We start from the raw sequence: 22,467 nt of genomic DNA, 5'->3' as shown, positions 1-22,467 counted from the left end.
AACAGGACTTTTAACATTTTAATTATATCTGGATACGTGTATTCTCCCATACGGAGCATATCTTTTAATTCTCGGTGGAACCCTGCTGGATCTTTGTCATGACAGGGAATTAACTTTTTCATCTCTAAGAGTTCCATCTTGGTAATCGGAGTGTAAACAAACACTCGTTGCATTTCACCATCTGTTGTCCTAACTGGGTGTACTTCTCGTAACGGATTCTGTCTGTCTATGTAAAACGGTTTACTTTCTGGAGGTGAGACATGAACAAAATGCGGGTTCAGAAACGTTCTATATTTGTGGCGCTGTTCTAGAATGACCCTAATTAAATCGGTACCTAAACCTTTCCATCTATACTGGAGTAACTCGTTCAGGACATCGTGTAACGGACCTGGATCAGAATGTTGACCCTCATACAGAGTAATGAGGTGCTGGATCATATACATACCCACCAGTCGTTGCTCGGCTGGAGGCAGTTTCAGAAACATTTGTGCCACTATTTCGTCTGGGAAAGTGGTAGAATCAGTAATCCATCGGACTGCTGATCGGACTAGTTCTTGTTCATGCATAGTACTTAACTCACTGTAACCGATTCGTGATTTCAGAATGTGATCGGTAGCTTGAAATACTTGTTCTAGAGAACCTTGTTCTGGTACTGGATGAGGAACAGTTTTCTTGTAGTCTAGACGTGAATGTCGGTCTGGAAATCTAGATTTTCCTACATACGCTATTCTAGTGGGATTCTCGTCCTCTACCTCTTCAGTAGAAGAGTCATTTTCTTTCTCGTTTACTTGTGCTGCTTTACGTTGTTCGTGTAACTTTATTATTTCTTTACGGATTTTCTTGTACATACTCTCTATACTACTGATAGTCTTGTGTTTACCCTCGGCTATATTATCACTCCACCTTGTCAGGATTTTCATTTCGGCCTGATCTTTAGTCGGGGAATCTTGTTCTCTTATTAGACAATTAATCAGGAACTTTAATAACATGAGCTGGATCTCAGCTTTCCTTTGAGACATGGCTTCGCCAATACTTTCTGGATCATCCCCTGTACGGATGAAACGATATATTCGGTCTAGATCTCCTTTCATATCTGGTAGGGTGTCTAAATACCCGGTCACCCGTCTTACACGGATGGAATATATTACTGTACTATCATCACCTGCAACTGGATCATAGCGGCATTCAGTGAGAGCTCGTCGGATTTCTGCAACGGACTTAAATTTGGGCGTACGCTGTAACGCACATTCATGTAACTCGGCCAACGTTCTACGTTGGTGCGGTGGCGGGGTACCAGGAGGACCTCCTCCTGCGGCCCCTAAACTGGAATCGTCGACTGATACTCTTCGTACTAGAGCGGCGGGAAATTGTAATGTAGGCTGGACCGGGGGTACCGTAGCAGGTACTCCGGTGTCTGGAGGAGCAGGATTTACATTATTTACAGGAACTGGCGGAACAGGATTTGCATATTCTGGAACCGTGTCGTCCAAATAGGACGAGATGAAAATATCAGCTGCGGTCGGTTTGTGACGTAGCTTAGTCGGAACTAGTGGTGGCGGAAAATTACTGGATGCCTCCGGGGTCGCTTTTGGCAATCCCTCGGCAAGAAGAGGATACATACCCTTAATGAGGGCATGCCTCTGTCTATCTGACTGTTCTGTTTTAACTCGTTCACCTATCTCGATTAGTTCCCTTTCTTGTGCTCGTTCTAAGGATTCTCTACTTAGTTCTGACTTTCTGATTTCTTTTTCGGTTCTTTTATGAGATTCTTTGCGCCATAACTCGATGGCATCTTTCTGTGACTGTCTGGCTTTCTTCTTCCATAATGCTTCTTCTACTCGCATGATGCACTCGGCATCCCATGTGCCTGATACAGGCCATCTATACTTTTCTTCTAACTGTTTGGTATACTCTACCCATAAATCTAGATATAATATGGCACTTATGCCATGCTTCTGATACATAAAATGACCTGGACTGTCCCTAGGCGGGACAGGAACTGCTTCTTCTAACAGACCTTTTCTAGTTCTTAACTGACGTAGTCTGGAAAATAACGGCATGACTGAACTGTTAATCTAGACACAATACAATACACAATGAACACGATAATTACTCCACATTCATACCACGACATTAAAATACATGAAGAACATTTAAAATAACAGTTCGGACAGAATACTACCTGGAATACTGAAAACAGAATACATGAATTTCTCGAGAACAGAACTGACTAGAACAGAAACTAGATGCACTGCTGAAACAGTACGAAACTTACCGGTCTCATAAAGAGACACGTCAGGACCCGCACCCACCGAAGTGGACACTTCGTTTGGGGGTCTGTGTACCACCAACCCTCAGACCAGAGTCAATTAGATTGACCCTGTCTAGATACTACCCCAGCAATGGTACTCACCAGGCAGCAAGAACGGAAGGCCTCGGACTGGACTGGACTGCTTCGACGCCGGACGGACGAACTTCGGACTTCTGTTACGGGTGGGCCTCCGGATACCTCGGACCTTGGACTCTCGGCTTGGGCTCTGGTCGGGACTCGCCGCGTTCCTCCACCGCCTCGTCTGGATGCTGGACCGCCACCTCCGTCTCCTCCGTGGGCCTGAGGGATACTTGAAGCAGAAATATCTGCACGTGCACGGTATGGTTCCGTCACGGCTGCAGAGGGTCAGGGGGCCGGCGTGGCTTCACCGGCGCGTGGGGAAAGGGCAAGTCCCTATTCGGGCGCCATTATGTGGTATATAAATAAATAATACCGGATCTAGGTTTTACTGGACATAGCAATAACAGATAGCTCAATAAATAAGAGTCAAGATTCGAGGTAGTAGGAGTTTGCAGGTTTAATACAGCATAGAGGACAGGAACAGGACAACCTGCACGGGAACAGGATGGCAGCGCTGCCGGGGGCAGGATCAGAATCGGCGTAAGGGAATGGGTAACATTTAATAACAGTGCACCAATATATATACTAAAACAGTTACATTACAATGAATTACAGTAGGCGGAGCAGTGGGTGTGGTCAATAACAGTCGCGAAAGATAAGGGTGAAAGTAGGTGTAACAGGGGCGTATACATAGACATGTGATGCAAACGTAACAGAATATGTCATAAATGGGGCGGAAACATGGAGGGGGCTACCTAAGGAGCCGGGACCTCTAACCTAATGGTGCGCGCAAACTGACAATGACGTGTTACTAGGAGAAGCTGGGAGCTATGAACTCTGTGCTAGGAGCAGAGACTGAAGTCTGGAGAGACAGGGCGACATGTACCTAAACAGTATCTAGTATCTGATGTTGAGAGAACATGTTGATAGAATCCAAAAGTTATCGGGGTAAAGGCTAACAGACTCTAAGAATGGTGCATGCATTATTCTACATGTAGTGCGTGATGAAGAATATTAAATGACCATTAAATGCAGTATTTCTCTTACATGGAGACGTAAAGGCTAGACAATGACGGAAACTATTGATGCGATTCAGTAGCTTAGGAATGCAGAGAAGGAGGGCTGGACTGATAACTAGAATCATAACATACTCTTGGCAGACTCAGAGGCAGAGCCAGGCTGAGCCGGGCACTGTGAGGCAGGAAGTAAGTGAAGGGTCGAGGATACAGGTGGGGGTTGTATCGCTCCTCAGCGAGGACTCAGAAGACAGGAGCTGAATCTGGTGTCCGGGCCCTTTTGAGGCCTAGAAACGGGGACTTTACAATAAAATAACGTGCACACTGAGAAACGTGGCAACGTAACTTTACATAGGCCTAATACTCGTAGCTTACACGAGAACTGGAAACTGGCATACTAGAGATGGACACACCTATAATTGCGTCTTTAATCAAACATGGGGAATACATATGCATATTAATCATGCACACATAACATAAGATGGAGGACGCGTAGGGACACAGAACATGGCAAAATTTACTTTTCCACAAAGAAATCACTGGTCTGCGCCTTTCGAGTGTATTTGAATGGAAAGCTACATGTAAATAGACTCCTAATGAAACCTTGACCAGCTCCGTTATAGGTCTGTTTCATCTTATTAACGTCGGACGTCAGAGGCGTCAACATTGCACATTGGCTTCTGATGCTCTGGACAGGTAATCCAAGCGCGGGCAACAATTGTTGCCCGAATTGTTCTACTTTACTTCTTTAGCAAAGTTATCGAAGTAAACAAAACTGTTTAGCATCATGTACGGCTCCGGAAATGAAACGTGAATCTGCTTCCTTTATGATCATTTTAGAGAGACGCTCGCTTTCTCTTTTGTTCTCGGTGCAGCCGCCGTTTTCGCCTGTATTAAACAGCCCGGGGTTGAGGGTGGACTCTTTCAGTGATAGGCCGTAGCACGCCACCCCGAGGAATGCACAGCGCTGGTTTTTTACCAGGCAATGGTAACGTCTTTGATAGAGGAGTCAACCCTACAAGCCGCGGAGGGTGCGCGCTCCCCTTGCCGTGAGGTGCGGCGATCTTTCAGAAGTAACATGGTGAGTGATCGTGGGAACTCTAAGATAGAAGTGTGTTGTTTTTGGGGGCGTAAAAGTTAAGGAATACTTTTAGGTAGCGAGAGAGCACCGCATTTTATTATTTTCACCTTGTTAACTTTGCACTTGGGTCTGCCCAGCCCACTCAAGACAAACCCTCAGGCTCGCATTGGAACTTTCCAGACCGCTCTAATTTTGCCACATGGGGACTTTAATTTGCGCCTAAAGAACGGCTCTACAGCAGCCTGCCCCCCCTTTCCCCACAGCTGTACAAAAGGGGGTGGTGATGGATGGAGCACCTGAACCAATCAAACACTCACACCCAGTCAACAGATCTGGGTTTAATCCATCACCGTTCTTTAGCCCACTCTGCCACCCCAGTTCAGACATGGCCATATGCAAATCAGTCTGACCCTGTGCCTCATGGGAACAGTCCAGCCCGAACTGCCAAGTCATGCCTTCCCTGGACTGGAATCAAGCTTCTCAAATCAGTCTGACCCTGTGCCTCATGAGAACAGTCCAGCCCGAACTGCCAAGCCATGCCTTCCCTGGTCAAATCAGTCTGACCCTGTGCCTCATGGGAACAGTCCAGCCCGAACTGCCAAGCCATGCCTTCCCTTTTCCCACTGCTTCTAGTGTAGTAACCCATCTAATGAAAGGTCTATGGTCCGTCAGTTGACAACTCTAGATTTAAAGCATCTCTGTTAAATACCAGCTAGGTTAACGCAGGTTTTTTATTTGCCCTTCAGTATCTGTTACTCCTCCGCATGCTTCAACCGATATGTGTGTGTGTGGCTCTGTGTGTGTGTGTGTGTGTGGCTCTGTGTGTGTGGGGCTCTGTGTGCGTGGGGCTCTGTGTGCGTGGGGCTCTGTGTGCGTGGGGCTCCGTGTGTGTAGAGGCTCTGTGTGAGTGGGGCTCTGTGTGTGTGTGGGGCTCTGTGTGTGTGGGGCTCTGTGTGTGTGTGTGGGGGGCTCTGTGTGTGTGTCGGGGGGCTCTGTGTTTGTGTGGGGGGGGGCTCTGTGTGTGTGTGTGTGTGGGGCTCTGTGTGTGTGGGGCTCTGTGTGTGTGGGGCTCTTTGTGTGTGTGTGGGGGGCTCTGTGTGTGTGGGGCTCTGTGTGTGTGAGTGGAGCTCTGTGTGTGTGGTGGGGGGCTCTGTGTGTGTGTTGCTCTGTGTGTGGGGGGCTCTGTGTGTGTGGGGGGCTCTGTGTGTGGGGGGCTCTGTGTGTGTGAAGGGGGATCTGTGTGTGTGGGGGGCTCTGTGTGTGTGGGTCTGTGTGTTTGTGTGTGGCATTTGCGAGAGATTAAGCTATTGGCATTGTAAATGACAATGCAATTTATTTATCTGTTTTCAAAACCAACACATAAATAAAAATGTTGTCATTTACAATGCCAATAGCTCTAACTTTTGCAAAGGCGAGACCGTTGCATTGTAAATGCTTGTTTTATTTAAATGCCATGCTGCGTTTTTGATTGGCTGCCAGCTCAAGTAACGCTCCTCAACAAGTAAATGTACACATTTCATGGCAACAAAAAAAAATAAAAACACCAATTTGTGAAAACCGGAGACTTGAGAGGGTGTTCTTCATCTCACTGCTGAGTTTACTTCTAAAATGGCACAGATGGGATAGGCAGACCTGACGGGAACATATGTTGTGTTTAAATAGGTGACAGATCAAGTAATGCACATCCCAAACACATAATTCCCATCTGAAGCCACCATACAAATGGAGCAAGCCATCCCTAATTCGGAGTTTTGTGGAGCATTTTCCTATTGTCTGGGAAAATATGACAGTGTTGGACATCATAAAGGGATTATTTTGAATTTGGAAGGACCTCCACAATCCCGCCACTTCCTGCTTCCTGTTAACCTTTACAGGATTCTGTATTCTACTCAACTGTGACACCCAACATCATAAGAAAATGTGTGAGCAGTGTGTTCAACTTAATGCTTAACTCTGCAGATATTACTTTGTAAGGCACGCACACCACCACAGAGTGAGGCAGCTTTGTAACATGAGTGATCCTGTGCAGCGGTAGATGAGAGCCGAAGAGTTTCTGAAGGAGAAATGGATTTGGGGTGATCCAATGGAAGTGATATTCCATGCCAGTGGTAGGACCTTGAAAATCTATCTTCTGACACCGCTTCAGGTGTACGCTAGTAGATCAAAAATCTTTTTTAGTTGTTACCTAACTGAGAGTGAATCGTTTACAAAAACATTCTCCATGACTCCCTCTGATATGTGTAGCAATACTGTCAAACTTCAGCATCTGCCGACGGGGCCCTAATTTTCTGTCACTGGTTTCTCGGAACCCCTTCAAACGACTCTGCAACCCTCAGTGGTGTAGCTAAGGGGGGTGGAGGGCGGCAAACACACAAAACACACGCCAGTTTTTCAAATATTAATGCCTAGTCGGTTTTTCAAAAGGCTCTGACTTTGCAGTAGGAGAAGCAGTTGGGATAGGGAATAACAGAAGCAACCAACAAAACAAAATATGAACACTGATTTCCCCCTTACAAGAACAGAAGAACAAAAGAGGGTATGTTGTGAGTTGTCTAACAACCATACAGCCTTTAAGGGAATAACTTCCAGAATTTGAAAAACACTATTTATGGCAGTTTAGTACCATACTTTAATATCTTAGGTCAAATACATTCTACTATCAATATGACTGGAAATGTAACCTCTTTACTAATGTTGTCTTGTATTTTTTTTTGCTTTTACAATTTCTGTTTATGGGCATTACAATAATACATGCGTATGCAGATTAAATTATTTCACAAATACTATTGAGTTGTTTCTGCGGCTTCGTTCTATGAGTGGTTCTCATTTCTGGTTGCAAGTAAGAAAAAGAGAAGACTAAAACCTCAAACAAAAACACAACGTAATATATATTAACCTAATGTCCAAGACCAGGAGACGACATCCGCCAAGAGCATGAGGAAGGGGGCAGGCCGTCAGTGAACCACTCTATAACTTCCTTCCGTTTCTTTTATATGTTGTATTATTATTGCAGTGCTATGTATATTGTTTTTACATTTTGTTTCTTTCTCATGTAAGAATCTACAGATGGTCATCGAACTATGCATATGTTGTATGGAACATTATGTATCTTGTTATAATCCCTTATCGCAATTGTTTTTTTTTCCTTTGCTTTGTTTTGGGACATACAATAAAAACCTTTTGAACAACAAAAAAATATAACAACCTAACATTTCGGCTCATATTGTTAAGCGCGCTAGGTCGTACAGCAGACATGGCCATGACAAGTAAGGGTGTTGGCTCATTTTCACTGGATGTACTGTATTTGAAGCGTCACAGCAGTAGGTGCTCTTTACTTAACCCACAGCATGCCTTGGACCACAAAAAGAGACTGAAAAATGATCGCCAATCAAGTGTAGGGTTTCTTCGACGTGGCATGTGGCGCACTATCTCAGTCAGGCTGGTTCAACAAACCCCAAAGTAAAACGGGGAAAATTACATGACATTGCAACTTAAATGTGAACTGCATTCAAAATCTGTCTAACATTAACAATAAAAATATTGCTAGTAACTCTACATTGAAACACTAATTAATATTTCGAAGTGTTTCATATTACTGTGAAATAATTTTGCATTAATAAAGGCTTCTTCTTTGCTATCGTCGCACACTGTGTTGTTTTAGATGTTGATCAGTCCTCAATCAATACTACACATTATTATACTGAATGTTAATACACATACTGTTTGTTTACAGAGCATTTAGAACCCAGCATTTCATTTTCTAAGCTCTGTAATTAACACCTACAGTAATTGATAACTTCTTCTTAAAGGATTAAAACTAACATTAGTGTTTCCCTCTTCTTTAAATTCGAATTGGTTATTGTACCGTCTACATGCCAGTTTTAGCAGTTCACAAATGAACTAGACGATCAAACTGAAAACATTAATTTGTTATTGTGTATGTCTCCCCAACGCCACCATTTGTCCATTTAACATTTGTGCTGTTTGATAAGACACGGGCACCTGACACCACATCATGCCCATGAAGGGACCCTTGTGTGCAGCCCATTCCACTGAACAGGTGCCCTCCAGAAGGGTATGTTTAGGCTACACTTTTATTCCCCTAACGCTTGGGGAGGGTTTTCTTTCATGACTTCCTTCCTAGAGCCGTGCCAGCTTAACGTGCATCGGTCTAAAGCAGAGTCTTACAAAGGGGAAGCTCGTACTCTGTAGTTTCGGGGTAAAGTATGAGAAAAGCCGAAGTGGTAGATTACATTACACTTTCTGAAATTTACATTTTTGAAGTCATTCTACGGTTATTCACAAAAAATGTTATAACCGTTAATAATTATAATAATGATACCTGCGATTTAGATCTCAGTAGTTATTGCATGGACTTTGCACTTAACATGCTATAATTACGCACCACATTTAAATCTTAATGGCAGTATTTTACAATACAGGCACTGTGCATTTAAAAAAAAAAAATAATTTTGTATGTTATTTCCTAAGCACTTTGATGTAATTGAAATGAAACAGGCAGTGTTTCATCAAACTTCAAAATAAATTAACTAATTTAGTTAGCAGCTAGCGTGTTTAAAGATCAAGTTACAATATCGGAGACCATTTTGCACAGGCATTGCAGACATGTTTCAGCACTAAAACAATGGCAGTATGAAGCATAGCATTAGCACTACAAGGCATAGTTCTGCAAGAACTAGCAGGAAGCAGTGCTACAGGAAGTATTATTGCAATAACGTTTCATCACAGGATGTCATAGGAGCGCCATCTGCTTATGACGTTTCAAGCCAAGAACATTTATGAACTGTCTTCACCAGTTTTCCAGATATAAAATACGTGAGATAGTTGTGCCTTAGAGCATGTGCTCTAGAAGTCTCTTTGCAACTTGTATGCTACACAGCCATAAATCCTTCCTAATGGTCGACAAAATTATTACTACTGGTGTCAATGGTAGTACCAATGGTTCTTGATTACACTACAAAGTAGCAAACACTATATAATGGGCATCTGGAATTGGAGAACAAATTATGTGGCATTGCTGAGTAAATTATGCAGCAAGAAAAAACAAATGATGTGCATTATGCATCATGTTCTGTAACAGTGTTATCTAGCTGTTTAGTCATTTGAACACATATTGCTATAAAACGGATTCCAAATGCTGTGCATAATACCAACAGTTCTGAAGAAAGAACAGTATACATATTCATCCGATGCTGGTAAAAATGGTATTGACCAACAAATACTTTTATCTTGCATAGATGCCTGAATAAAACTGGTTTATTAATACTGTCCCTTCTAACTCCAAGAACACAATAGTGTGGGGTATCTTTACAAGAACTGGCGCTCGGCTGTTTTGCCACATTTTACCGAAGTAATGTCATGCAGTGCAGGCAGCTATGTCCCAGCGCTCTGCTGCACTGTCTGCAGGCCAAAGGGTAGGATGCTGGCTCATCTATGGTTCAACATGACATCAATGGAATACTCATGGGCAATTTTCATAATATGTTGGGGTAGGGCAGGCCACAACCCTTCTAGCTGTGCTACCATATGTCAAAAGGAAAGGGCAGGGATGTGCTGTATCTACGAGCATAGTAGACATGATCTTGTGAGGTTCATATATGATCATATTTCTCGGTTTCACATGTCTGGGATATATTTCATGCCCCATGACCAATGGATTTACATGTGGACACACAGACTAGAGATAGGGATTGCTTTGCTTCAACAGGGTTTTTTGGAGATGCCATTTTACAAGGTGTTGCATTTGCGAGGGTCTTTGACACTATTGAATGCACACACAGGGCCTAATTTAGCAGCTGTTGCCACTGGGCAGCAAAGGATTCAATATGGCTGCACTGGCCTGCATCCACAGTGAAGGGGGGGAATGTGCCTTTTTCCTAACATACAGCACATCCACGGTTTGAAAGCATACACACAATCACATGGTAGTGACTAGTGCCATCACCCTATTCCTTAGCACCATGGTGCACATGTGTCAGCTTAGTGTCCTCACATGACGTCATGATTTAAGGGACACATTCTAGCACCAAAAACACACAATGTATGCAATTCCCTCCTTCTATGTGTCCTGCGGAATTCAGGACACAAAGAGATTGGACCTGACAAAGAGACATGTAATCATGTATCCTCATGTCACCTCCCCTTGGGAGGCACACTAGTTGCACATTGTCCCAGGGTCCCTGAACATGGGATCTGTGGAAATGGGTGAGATCTTCATTGGTGTTGTATGGGAAAGAATAAACAAAAGAAATCCAACTAGTGCTGGGGAGGTTGAGTGATCAAATGGATAATGAAGCACTCATTGTTTGTTAAAATACCCCTCACACACCAACAGGCCCCTTGGTGTCATGCTTCATCATCGGGGTCTTCGCACCCCTCTATCGGGATGCGGCATGCTGCGACCTACGGCTACGCGGGAGCACTACAGGTGTTGGCTATGTGTGGTGTCCAGTGTGTGGGTAATGTTTATAAGTGAGTAGGGTGTGCGGTGAAAGTTAAAAAGTACCTGGCACTAGAGTGAAAAAGAAATTTTTATTCTGTGCTCTGGCTGGTACTGTTAAAAGAAAGTGCAGGGTGAGGTCTGACCTGTTATGTTGATGAACAGGACCTCTGGTGTGCTTTTTGTGTCGACATGTTTCGGAGACAAGCTCCTTCTTCAGGACAGGGGCACAAACTCCCTTCCCTACTCACGTCTTTTTTACATAAAAAGTGTATTTACATAAAAAGTGAAAAATTTAAATTGGCTAAGTGTGCCTACAGCGGTCTGCTAGAGGCACAATGACCTGTAGAAAGACAAAAGACAAAAAATATGTCACCTAATGATTACCCATGTAGCGGGTAGTTCAAGCAGGTGCAGTCACCTGGAACCTGACCATTTTGCTTATATTAAGCTTTGAAAAATAAAATAAACGACTCACAACACAAACAACATAAAACACATAGGATACTAGGTGTTTTTTTACTGTAAGTTCTTTCATACTTCTGAAGCTTAATTTGCTGGCTTCATGAGCAAGTGGGACGTCGGGGTGTTGCATCAATGGCTATCTGTAGTGAAGAATGAGGCATTTAACAATTCATTCTATTGCACTTACTTATTCAGATGGTTATAGGTTCTCATGGTCTAGCGCTGTTTTTCGCCATTGATACTCACAGACTCTGGACGCTCTGGTCACCGTCTTACCCCGCACGCTGCTCCGCTGATGTGGAGACAGGTAGCGGTGATCGTATATTTATAGCCCATTTCGTTAATTAGGCGGAAGCAAAGATCATCCCATGTATGGGTATTCCGTCCTGTGGCCATACAGGGCGTCTGTATGTTGCAAGCGAGGTAGCATGCGATCAGTGTCTGCGAGTGCCGCTAGTCGGTAGTGAGCATGCGCAGCCTCTTCACACTGATCTAAACAACATGCTTGCTCAGGAACTGTCTATGCTTCGCGCATGCGTAGTTCATGTGCGCACGTCAGGTTAGGTGGCCACAGTGCGCGTGTGAGGTCTGTAGAGTCCCGATCTTATCTCGGTCTAGACGGAAAGACTAGTGTGACTAACTATTGGCATCATACTGCTTGATAGAATCCAGGTTGCGTAACGGCAATGTCCTAATCGGCAGGCTACCCTTGATCATCCCAGTGTGCGTGATATGATTGGGATTATGGTGGCATGGTTGTATTCCAAGGGCTGGGCGGTCGTCCAGTTTAGTGTGTATCTATACAACGGACCATATGCATGTTTTCGGAGTCTCAGATACTTGGAAAAAGTGGACCTATTAAGTTTAATCTACCAAACCAATTTTTTTAATGGTGCACAATCATTATTCAGTGGTCTCATTATACAGACAATTGGCTCCATGGGACGTCATCGTTAAGCCCATGTAGATGGGTGCCCAGACGGAACACCCAACGTTGTTCCTTTTGAAAGAGGCCCACATCAGATGGTAGCTGTTCAATGATGGTCCATTTTAGATCGTTTACGCAATGCTGGGAGGTCAGGAAATGTGCAGCCATTTTAGTAGTACTTTTTTTACAACGTACATTGCTCTTATGTTCATTTATTCGCGTTTTTATGGCTCGTGTGGTCATGCCCACATACTCCAGATTGCATGGGCATTTTATGAGATAGATTACATTCCTTGAATTACAATTAGTGAACCTCCTTTGTTCCCATGTTGAGCCATTGCTGAAGTTGAGTCTGGTACTTTTCGTGGTGAGATGACAGCTGCTGCAATTCCCGCATGGGTAATGTCCTTGGATACTCATTGTTGGTTGTGTTGGTATCATCGTCGTTTTTGGTCGTGTATTAACCAAAATGTCTTTGAGATTACGTCCCCTGCGGTGTGCAAACATCGGTTTTTCTAGGTTTAGTTCGCCGCATGTAAGTATTTTCCAATGCCTGTTAACTAATTTGGACACCTCATTTGACACCGTGTTGTACGTTGTGATGCAGATGGGTCGTTTGTTCTCAGTAGGATCCTTGATTCGGTCCTCCAATAACGCCTCTCTGTTATTGTTTTTCGCCCTCTTGAACGCTTTATTTATAATCCTGTTCGGATATTCACGTGATTTCAGTTTCTCTTTCAAATCTTCCGCCTGTTTTTTAAATTGGCACAAATCTGTACAATTACGCCTTAGGCGTAAAAACTGCCCATATGGCAAGTTTTCACGCAGGTGTCGGGGGTGAAAACTGTCGTACCTCAATAAACAGTCATTGCGGACAGATGATCACCTCTTCCAGCATTTTATTTTGGACCTGTATGGATTCTGTTCATGCAGGATTTTGCTCGTCTCCAGGTGATGCACATAGAGACCAGCCAGGCTAGGAGCAAATGTGCTTCCCATGCTGCACATTTGCTCCTAGCCTGGCTGGTCTCTATGTGCATCACCTGGTGGTTTGGGAAGGTGATCATCTGTCCGCAATGACTTTTTTGGAATGGCTTAATAACCAGAACGCTTTTTTGAAATTCACAATCACTATTTCAAACCAGTCCCTGGTGTTTCTGGACCTCAACATTTATGCGGAGGCAGGGAGGTTGAAAACCACGACTCATTTCAAGCCAACTTCTAGAAACTGTTTATTGAGGTACGACAGTTTTCACCCCCGACACCTGCGTGAAAACTTGCCATATGGGCAGTTTTTACGCCTAAGGCGTAATTGTACAGATTTGTGCCAATTTAAAAAACAGGCGGCAGATTTGAAAGAGAAACTGAAATCACGTGAATATCCGAACAGGATTATAAATAAAGCGTTCAAGAGGGCGAAAAACAATAACAGAGAGGCGTTATTGGAGGACCGAATCAAGGATCCTACTGAGAACAAACGACCCATCTGCATCACAACGTACAACACGGTGTCAAATGAGGTGTCCAAATTAGTTAACAGGCATTGGAAAATACTTACATGCGGCGAACTAAACCTAGAAAAACCGATGTTTGCACACCGCAGGGGACGTAATCTCAAAGACATTTTGGTTAATACACGACCAAAAACGACGATGATACCAACACAACCAACAATGAGTATCCAAGGACATTACCCATGCGGGAATTGCAGCAGCTGTCATCTCACCACGAAAAGTACCAGACTCAACTTCAGCAATGGCTCAACATGGGAACAAAGGAGGTTCACTAATTGTAATTCAAGGAATGTAATCTATCTCATAAAATGCCCATGCAATCTGGAGTATGTGGGCATGACCACACGAGCCATAAAAACGCGAATAAATGAACATAAGAGCAATGTACGTTGTAAAAAAAGTACTACTAAAATGGCTGCACATTTCCTGACCTCCCAGCATTGCGTAAACGATCTAAAATGGACCATCATTGAACAGCTACCATCTGATGTGGGCCTCTTTCAAAAGGAACAACGTTGGGTGTTCCGTCTGGGCACCCATCTACATGGGCTTAACGATGACGTCCCATGGAGCCAATTGTCTGTATAATGAGACCACTGAATAATGATTGTGCACCATTAAAAAAATTGGTTTGGTAGATTAAACTTAATAGGTCCACTTTTTCCAAGTATCTGAGACTCCGAAAACATGCATATGGTCCGTTGTATAGATACACACTAAACTGGACGACCGCCCAGCCCTTGGAATACAACCATGCCACCATAATCCCAATCATATCACGCACACTGGGATGATCAAGGGTAGCCTGCCGATTAGGACATTGCCGTTACGCAACCTGGATTCTATCAAGCAGTATGATGCCAATAGTTAGTCACACTAGTCTTTCCGTCTAGACCGAGATAAGATCGGGACTCTACAGACCTCACACGCGCACTGTGGCCACCTAACCTGACGTGCGCACATGAACTACGCATGCGCGAAGCATAGACAGTTCCTGAGCAAGCATGTTGTTTAGATCAGTGTGAAGAGGCTGCGCATGCTCACTACCGACTAGCGGCACTCGCAGACACTGATCGCATGCTACCTCGCTTGCAACATACAGACGCCCTGTATGGCCACAGGACGGAATACCCATACATGGGATGATCTTTGCTTCCGCCTAATTAACGAAATGGGCTATAAATATACGATCACCGCTACCTGTCTCCACATCAGCGGAGCAGCGTGCGGGGTAAGACGGTGACCAGAGCGTCCAGAGTCTGTGAGTATCAATGGCGAAAAACAGCGCTAGACCATGAGAACCTATAACCATCTGAATAAGTAAGTGCAATAGAATGAATTGTTAAATGCCTCATTCTTCACTACAGATAGCCATTGATGCAACACCCCGACGTCCCACTTGCTCATGAAGCCAGCAAATTAAGCTTCAGAAGTATGAAAGAACTTACAGTAAAAAAAACACCTAGTATCCTATGTGTTTTATGTTGTTTGTGTTGTGAGTCGTTTATTTTATTTTTCAAAGCTTAATATAAGCAAAATGGTCAGGTTCCAGGTGACTGCACCTGCTTGAACTACCCGCTACATGGGTAACCATTAGGTGACATATTTTTTGTCTTTTGTCTTTCTACAGGTCATTGTGCCTCTAGCAGACCGCTGTAGGCACACTTAGCCAATTTAAATTTTTCACTTTTTATGTAAATACACTTTTTATGTAAAAAAGACGTGAGTAGGGAAGGGAGTTTGTGCCCCTGTCCTGAAGAAGGAGTTTGTCTCCGAAACATGTCGACACAAAAAGCACACCAGAGGTCCTGTTCATCAACATAACAGGTCAGACCTCACCCTGCACTTTCTTTTAACAGTACCAGCCAGAGCACAGAATAAACATTTCTTTTTCACTCTAGTGCCAGGTACTTTTTAACTTTCACCGCACACCCTACTCACTTATAAACATTACCCACACACTGGACACCACACATAGCCAACACCTGTAGTGCTCCCGCGTAGCCGTAGGTCGCAGCACGCCGCATCCCGATAGAGGGGTGCGAAGACCCCGATGATGAAGCATGACACCAAGGGGCCTGTTGGTGTGTGAGGGGTATTTTAACAAACAATGAGTGCTTCATTATCCATTTGATCACTCAACCTCCCCAGCACTAGTTGGATTTCTTTTGTTTATTCATGTACCATTGGAGCACGAATCCAGCGATCGGCTCTACCTCCCCCCTATGTTTTTGATGTTGTATGGGAAAGGCCAACGCAAGGCCCATGGTACACATCCAGAACATAGGGTGAATGAATGCAGCTCTTTGCTGTAGCTTGCCTTGCTGCATACCTATGAGGTAATGCAATGTCATAGACACAGATTTTGCATTGAAACATTGATATGATTTGGGGAGCGGCTTCACCAGAACATCATGAAAAGTGATGCTCCATCAGCACAGTTCCCTTGTACATGTGGCCCATAGTGGTGTAGGTAGTCTGGACATGTGTGACTTGTAGGATTGTGTTTTGCATATGCCATGTAGTATGGCACAAGTATGTATGCCTACATCAACTACATTTTCGTTGTCTCAATCAACCTGACTAATATGTAAATGTATTCTTACATCATTTATTTTTTGTATTTTACTGAGTTTTATATAGCGCAACCTTGACCCGAATTGGGTATCAGGGCGTTTTACATAGCACCAGTTACGTTACATGAGGACACATTCTTTTTGTTTTTTTGTTAGGCGAGGGGAGATTAAGTGATTTGCCCAGAATCACAGGATGTTCTGCATCGTTGCCGAGACTCGAACCCAGTTCCCCAGATTCGAGGACGACCGCCCGAGCCGTTAGGCCAACTTCTCTCCCCAATTGACAGCCATGTGGTCTGTCATGTGCTTGAGAAATACTTACCAACCAGTAAGCCATGCTCTAGCATCACTTTACAAACATGGAGACAAAAAAAAGCTGCAGAAGCATTAAAAAAATGATGCTGCAGGCGACGTTCGCTCATTGTGAATATGCCTCAGCATGTCACAGGAATTGTGCACCTGTAGCCTTGTTTTATTATTTGATTTGATTATGGGATTTATATAGCGCACGAATGCATAAGGGCATATATGCGCTGTGCGGAGGACTGTACCAGGGATTCAGATGGAGATGGTGTAGCTTAGTTTGAGAATAGCCATGTCTTTAGCAACTTTCTGAATCCGAGCAACGTTGGCAGCTTTTATGTTGAGCATTGTTACTGAATTTAGCAGAAAAACAAGGCTGCGTGTTTACACTTTTCATGATATAAGGTGCCCTTTTTTTATTCTTCATATTCCAGTTATGTTTTAGAACTGGTCTTCAGTTTTGGGTTTTACTCCATAATCGTACATTTAGAAAAATGTCTTTTCATTAAAGAAAAACAATGAAGTTCAGTACTGTCCATTACATTTGAACAATGTAACTCTTTCTAGGTGGAATTCTAAGATATTGAAGGCGTCAGTCTTAAAGTCAGTAGTAAAACGCATGTGATTTTTACCATACTCTCGGTAGCCTCTCGAAGTAACTGGTGCTCAGAGAACAATTTCAAGAGTGGAACAGAAATATGCATGAATAGCATAATAAAAAACAATTATGAAAAAAGAAAAAATAGTTATTTACAACCTGCTTGAATTACATTTAAACATGTAAGGATTTGTTTCATTAAGCAGACACGATCCCTCTGAGTCCATTGCTGTTTGTTCAGCAGTTTTACATTGTTCCCACCAGTTTAACACCTCACTACAGCAATCAACTGAAAGGCGGCCAGTCAACTTCTGCACGGCGTCAGGCAGAACACTGCACTACCCGTGCTGCCTTGCTTTTAGTGACGTTTGCATCATTTTGAGCTTGACACTTTTGTTATTGTTGACACCTGCAACGCATGCAGCAGATGATGAATTATCCGTGGATTTCTTAATCATGCACAAAACGCCACTTCCGCTTATTGAATAATTCCAGTGGTCCTGCTATATTTATAAAAAACAAATGATTGCCGTCGATTAGAAACAACCCCGGAATAGGCATATTCCCCTCCATCTGCTTGCACTGCTGTGCTTCCTTTCAGAACACAAAACAGTGTCTATTGCAACACCATTTCCAGGTTGCTGCCAAAATGGTGATCATTTGGGATGTAACGTCATCAGTGTTAATCGCGTGCAAATCCCTGCCGGCCTCTGTATCTGCTCCCAAGGTCGCACTGGGACAGGAAATACACCCGGGCAGCAAAATAAACGTCGCCTCCATTATTTATTCAGACAGCTAAAAATGTGGCCAGGGCGACACTAAGTGGCGCCTCTATGCGTGGGAATGCAATGGACTGACTGCCCTTATCTGTATAATTCCGAAACGCTAAATACTTGGAAAAAAAGAAAAGCGAAGACAACAACGCTGTAATGATACAGAGGAGCCCAATAAGTAAAGCAGTAAATATTACCACACACGCATTAATAGGAACACGCAAGACAATGACGTATTACCTCAATGAGAACGACAATTACCTAGAAGAGAGCGAGTGACGCACACTTCAGAAGTGGGGAAAGATGGAACCAAACTGATCGATGCTGGTGAATAAACTGCAAATAAATTCAGGATAACCCAACAGACTACGCAAACGTAAGCAGGGCCGGGGTACGGTGGACTGCGGCCGCCGAGGGCTGCTTCAGTTGAGAATGGTGAAAGCGCCGAGATCACACTGCGCACAGGAAGCGCCCTTCGCCTAGCCATCACCACTGCAAACCGCGCGGCGTGCATCCAGCACTTAAAGAAAGAATCAAACTTCGATTCTTACCTCCTTTTTAGTCGCTCGTGTTTCAAACATCCCATCCAGTCTGCAGTCGTTGCACATTTTCAGAAATTAGATGTGGCCTTACCTATTTTTCGAAACTCCCAGGCCACCGTATGCATTGTGACCACCCTGACCCTACGGCAACGCGACCGACGGGATCCGGGTCAGACGCGTAGGATAGATGCACGCAAATGTCCACAGCCGGGTACCAGGCTATCCGCAAATGGGCGATTACCAAGCGGCCCCACAGCACAGCACGCCGCCCCACCACTGGCGAGCTCGCCCTGTTCAGACACCCAAATGTCACGGGGTCCCCCTGGGACCAGCTCTGGACGCGCTGCACACGCCGAGAGAAAGTGGAAGACAATATCCGTTGATGTTTACGCCATATGCTTCGCCCTGTCTGTGGCTGCCACCATGGAAAGGCAGTGCAAGCTGCGAGGAATGCGTCGAAGGCATGTGGGTGTCAATCAGGGAGGCCTTAAAGAGGCGCTGGAGGTCAGGGGCATATAAGTAGGCGCCGAGCCTTTTCCATACAACCAGCTATGCCTTCTTTTACGTCTTTCTGGAACATAGTAGTGTCAGGGCCTGCCAGCTACACCGACTGGGCTCTGATTGTTGAGGTGCCTCGAAACGGTTCTATTTTGTGTTTGATGCAGTGTTCATGATAGAAGAACGTTTCGTTCAGGGTTTATTACAACAAAAACAGTTACCTCCTCTGCATGCCTTGCTCTGTCTGTCTGCGTGAAGCTCGCTCTACAGCGCACACCCGCCTTACTCTGCATTATTGTAACTTTCCATATTGCCCACACCTCATTTCATGGATCACAACCTCCCCTCCTATGAACCCAAATCCCTGCAACCTACAAGTACTACATTTCCTGTAGCTCATCTTTTCAGTCCAACAACCATATACATGTACTCGAGTAGCCTTGATAGCTCTGATTAATTTAACTTACGACAATAAAACTGGAGTAAGTGCATGGAATGGGTTCCCTGAGAGCACAATGCTGATAGCATAACCAACAATAACTATTGTTTTAACCATCAACCTTGGGTTCCAGAGTCGTTTTTTGGTTGGTATAATTCGCTGTAACATCCTGTCGAAATAGTAAGTGCTTGAAAATGCCATTACCATGCTACACAGTACAGTAACAAGATTCTTCATCAGTGAATATTTCCACGGTCACATTTTCCTGTGCCTTGAGTTGGGTAAAATTGTTTTACTGATGTTGGTGTGTAGAGATATTTTTCCAATATCTATCTGCCATACGTTTGGAATATCACTAGATTTTCTAGGCTTTCTTAATTTACCCGAACAGTTGGAATTTGCTTTATTCTCGCAAACCTAACCCTCTTCATACAGCTGCTTGACTGTGGGCACCAGTGGGGAGATTGCGATGCTATATGTTAGGAACGTGTTGAGTCACTCCACACCACCAGAAGCATGGGCTTGACTGTCTTAAACATCGTCTGTTAGGTTCTCCACAGTTAAGTACAGACGCGTTGAAAACGAACTATTGAACCACATATATGCTTAACTCTAAAAGGCAGTATGGCATGTTCTGCCTCAGGACAGTTGTTGTAACTGCTAGTAGACTAATGCCAAAAATGTGTATTCCCATTCCAAATTTACAAATTCCAAATCTAAATTATTTATATTTTCTGGGAAAAAAACAGGCAAAAAATGTGTTGCCTTTCGCTGACTCAGAGTGTCTTTATAACCACACTTACAGTCCCTCTCACCATCCCGTCGAGTTACATGGTTACTTTGTAGCTTCTTACATGCCCTGGTTGTCATCCCTACCCAGTCCTGCTTTTTAACCTCTTTGAATTCTGGGACTTGTAGTTAATTTCTCATAAATGTGAGGTTCCAAGTGACAGATGGGCGATCAACAGTTGCAAAAAGACCAGGCCTGGCTGAATGCGACCCTCCTGAGATATGCCTCCTAAGCAGTTATGGTCCTTTCCATCCAACATCTGCCCTTGCTTTCTTGTGAAGAGCTGTCATAGTCCGCCAGGAGCCGACGTAAAGTTCCTAATACCGCCATGTTGTTTCATACAGTTGTCTTTCCAGGAGACCTGATGCTTCAGCATAGAAGGCCTTACAGCCTTCTGCAGCACACATAGAAAAAGGAAAGCGCCCAAATGGATTGATTTTGTGCAGGAAGGGTCCTTTCCTGCACAAAATCAATCATCCTAGCAATGCAGGCACCCTTGCACCATGGTGCAAAGGTGCCTTCGTTGACGCACGGTAGCCCATTGTGCGCCGGTGCTGGGGAAAAGGACAGGAATGCGCCGTATCATATAGATACAGGGCAGGGAGGCCTGTGGCACTGCCCTACGACAAAAGTCCATAAATAAGGCCCTTAAGGTTTACAGATGGGGAAGGGTATTCTAGTTCCACAGCAAGAGGGAACTGGACTGCCATTCTGTTTCTAACACAAAGTAGGTTGTTCATCAAAACCTTCCTTTTGTACCACATGGCAATTTCTTGGCTTCCCTTGAGATGAAAAATGCACCCTTGCAGGTGCCACTCGATGATGCTCACGAGTGAAGCCAGGGATGTAGGACGGGAAGGGCGCTTCAAGTTTATAGTCTCACCATTCCAACTCGTGTCTGCACCATGAAAATTTACAAAGAGTGACAGTATCGATGGCTTTCTTTACAGTCACACAGTATTAATGTTTGTTATTTGATGAAGTCAGTTTGGGTTTTGAAATGTACTGTGACATCTCTACCTGGATGACCGCTTTAAAATCACAAATTTTCATGTGGTGTTATTAAGTTCTGTTTTTGAATAGTATTTGCTAAGAAATATCAGCCTTTTGTTGTCGTATAAATAAAAGTGGTAACTTTTTCAACTTATAGGTCCCCATGTATTAAATAGCAATTGGGAAAAAAGGTAACCAGTGGTTCCAGAATTCAAACACGTGATGTTCAGATCTCAGCAACAAGAATGTGACTCATTAAGACAGTCTTGCTTACATTACTTGTTTTTCAGTATGTTATATTTTTTTTACAAGGCCATGCTACTTTATGTTCTGTTTTTCGGTCATGCTATACTACATGATGTTATTAAGTAGTGTTATGTGGTTGCAATATCAACATGTGTCAGAGTACGTTACTATGTAATATAACTGTATGTGTGCTGCTATCATAATGTTACAATGTTTTGTCATTATGTTTGGAGCAGTAGGCACTATATGATATGTCACATGCAAATAATGTTATTTTCTTCTACAGTTTTTCATCCTCAGATTGCACGCTGTCTCAACTAAGCCTCCTCACACTATGTTCCCAAACCCTGCATGAAAGATTGACCTTGACTTATAGCTATTGATTGTCCTCTCTTCTGTGTTTCGCAAGAAATACACTCTCCTTAGCTTCCATCCTCTGCAGGCCTTACTCTCTCTGAATGTAGCCTACCCTCGGTTGCATGTCTGTCTGCCTTATTCTCTATTATTACATCTTTTCAAAGGACACCTAGTTCACAGTCTTTCCTTCTTTGAAGTCATATCTTCGACATCTAACAATAACTAATCACCTCCAGCTTATCTTTTCTTCCCATCAACTAACTATTTGCATGAACAGGGATAGCAAGCAATATACAAATCCAATTACAATGCAGTATGACACAATGCTACATTACTTTATATTTTGGTATATGTGCTCTTTTTTGTTTGCTGTTATGTTATACCTTGTTATTGGTATGGGGACCGGTAGGGTCCTACTTTTTAGTTTCTTGAGTGTGGGAATTGTCCCTCGTTGGTGCCGACTGGAGGAAAAGGTACATCAAGTTGGAATCTGATT

At 43.7% G+C, this 22,467-nt stretch overlaps 1 protein-coding gene across 4 annotated transcripts in view; it reads right to left on the bottom strand.

Annotated features, from left to right (window-relative positions):
• RBM20 (RNA binding motif protein 20) overlaps positions 1-22,467 on the bottom strand; it is a 504,792-nt gene that overhangs the window by 172,759 nt on the left and 309,566 nt on the right. The window contains exon 1 of one of the 4 annotated variants that reach the window (XM_078643765.1): positions 18,658-18,801. The exons of the other annotated variants lie outside the window; for them this stretch is intronic. Within the exon in view, the coding sequence (XP_078499891.1) occupies positions 18,658-18,692 (35 nt within the window). The 5' untranslated portion in view covers positions 18,693-18,801. Of the gene's footprint in view, positions 1-18,657; positions 18,802-22,467 lie in introns of those variants that run through there. 4 annotated transcript variants of the gene reach the window in all.

This window comes from Lissotriton helveticus, chromosome 5_1 (assembly GCF_964261635.1).
Source record: "Lissotriton helveticus chromosome 5_1, aLisHel1.1, whole genome shotgun sequence".
Lineage (NCBI taxonomy): Eukaryota > Metazoa > Chordata > Amphibia > Caudata > Salamandridae > Lissotriton > Lissotriton helveticus.
Note: the sequence above shows the minus strand (reverse complement) of the source record. Positions and strands in the feature narration are given on the sequence as shown.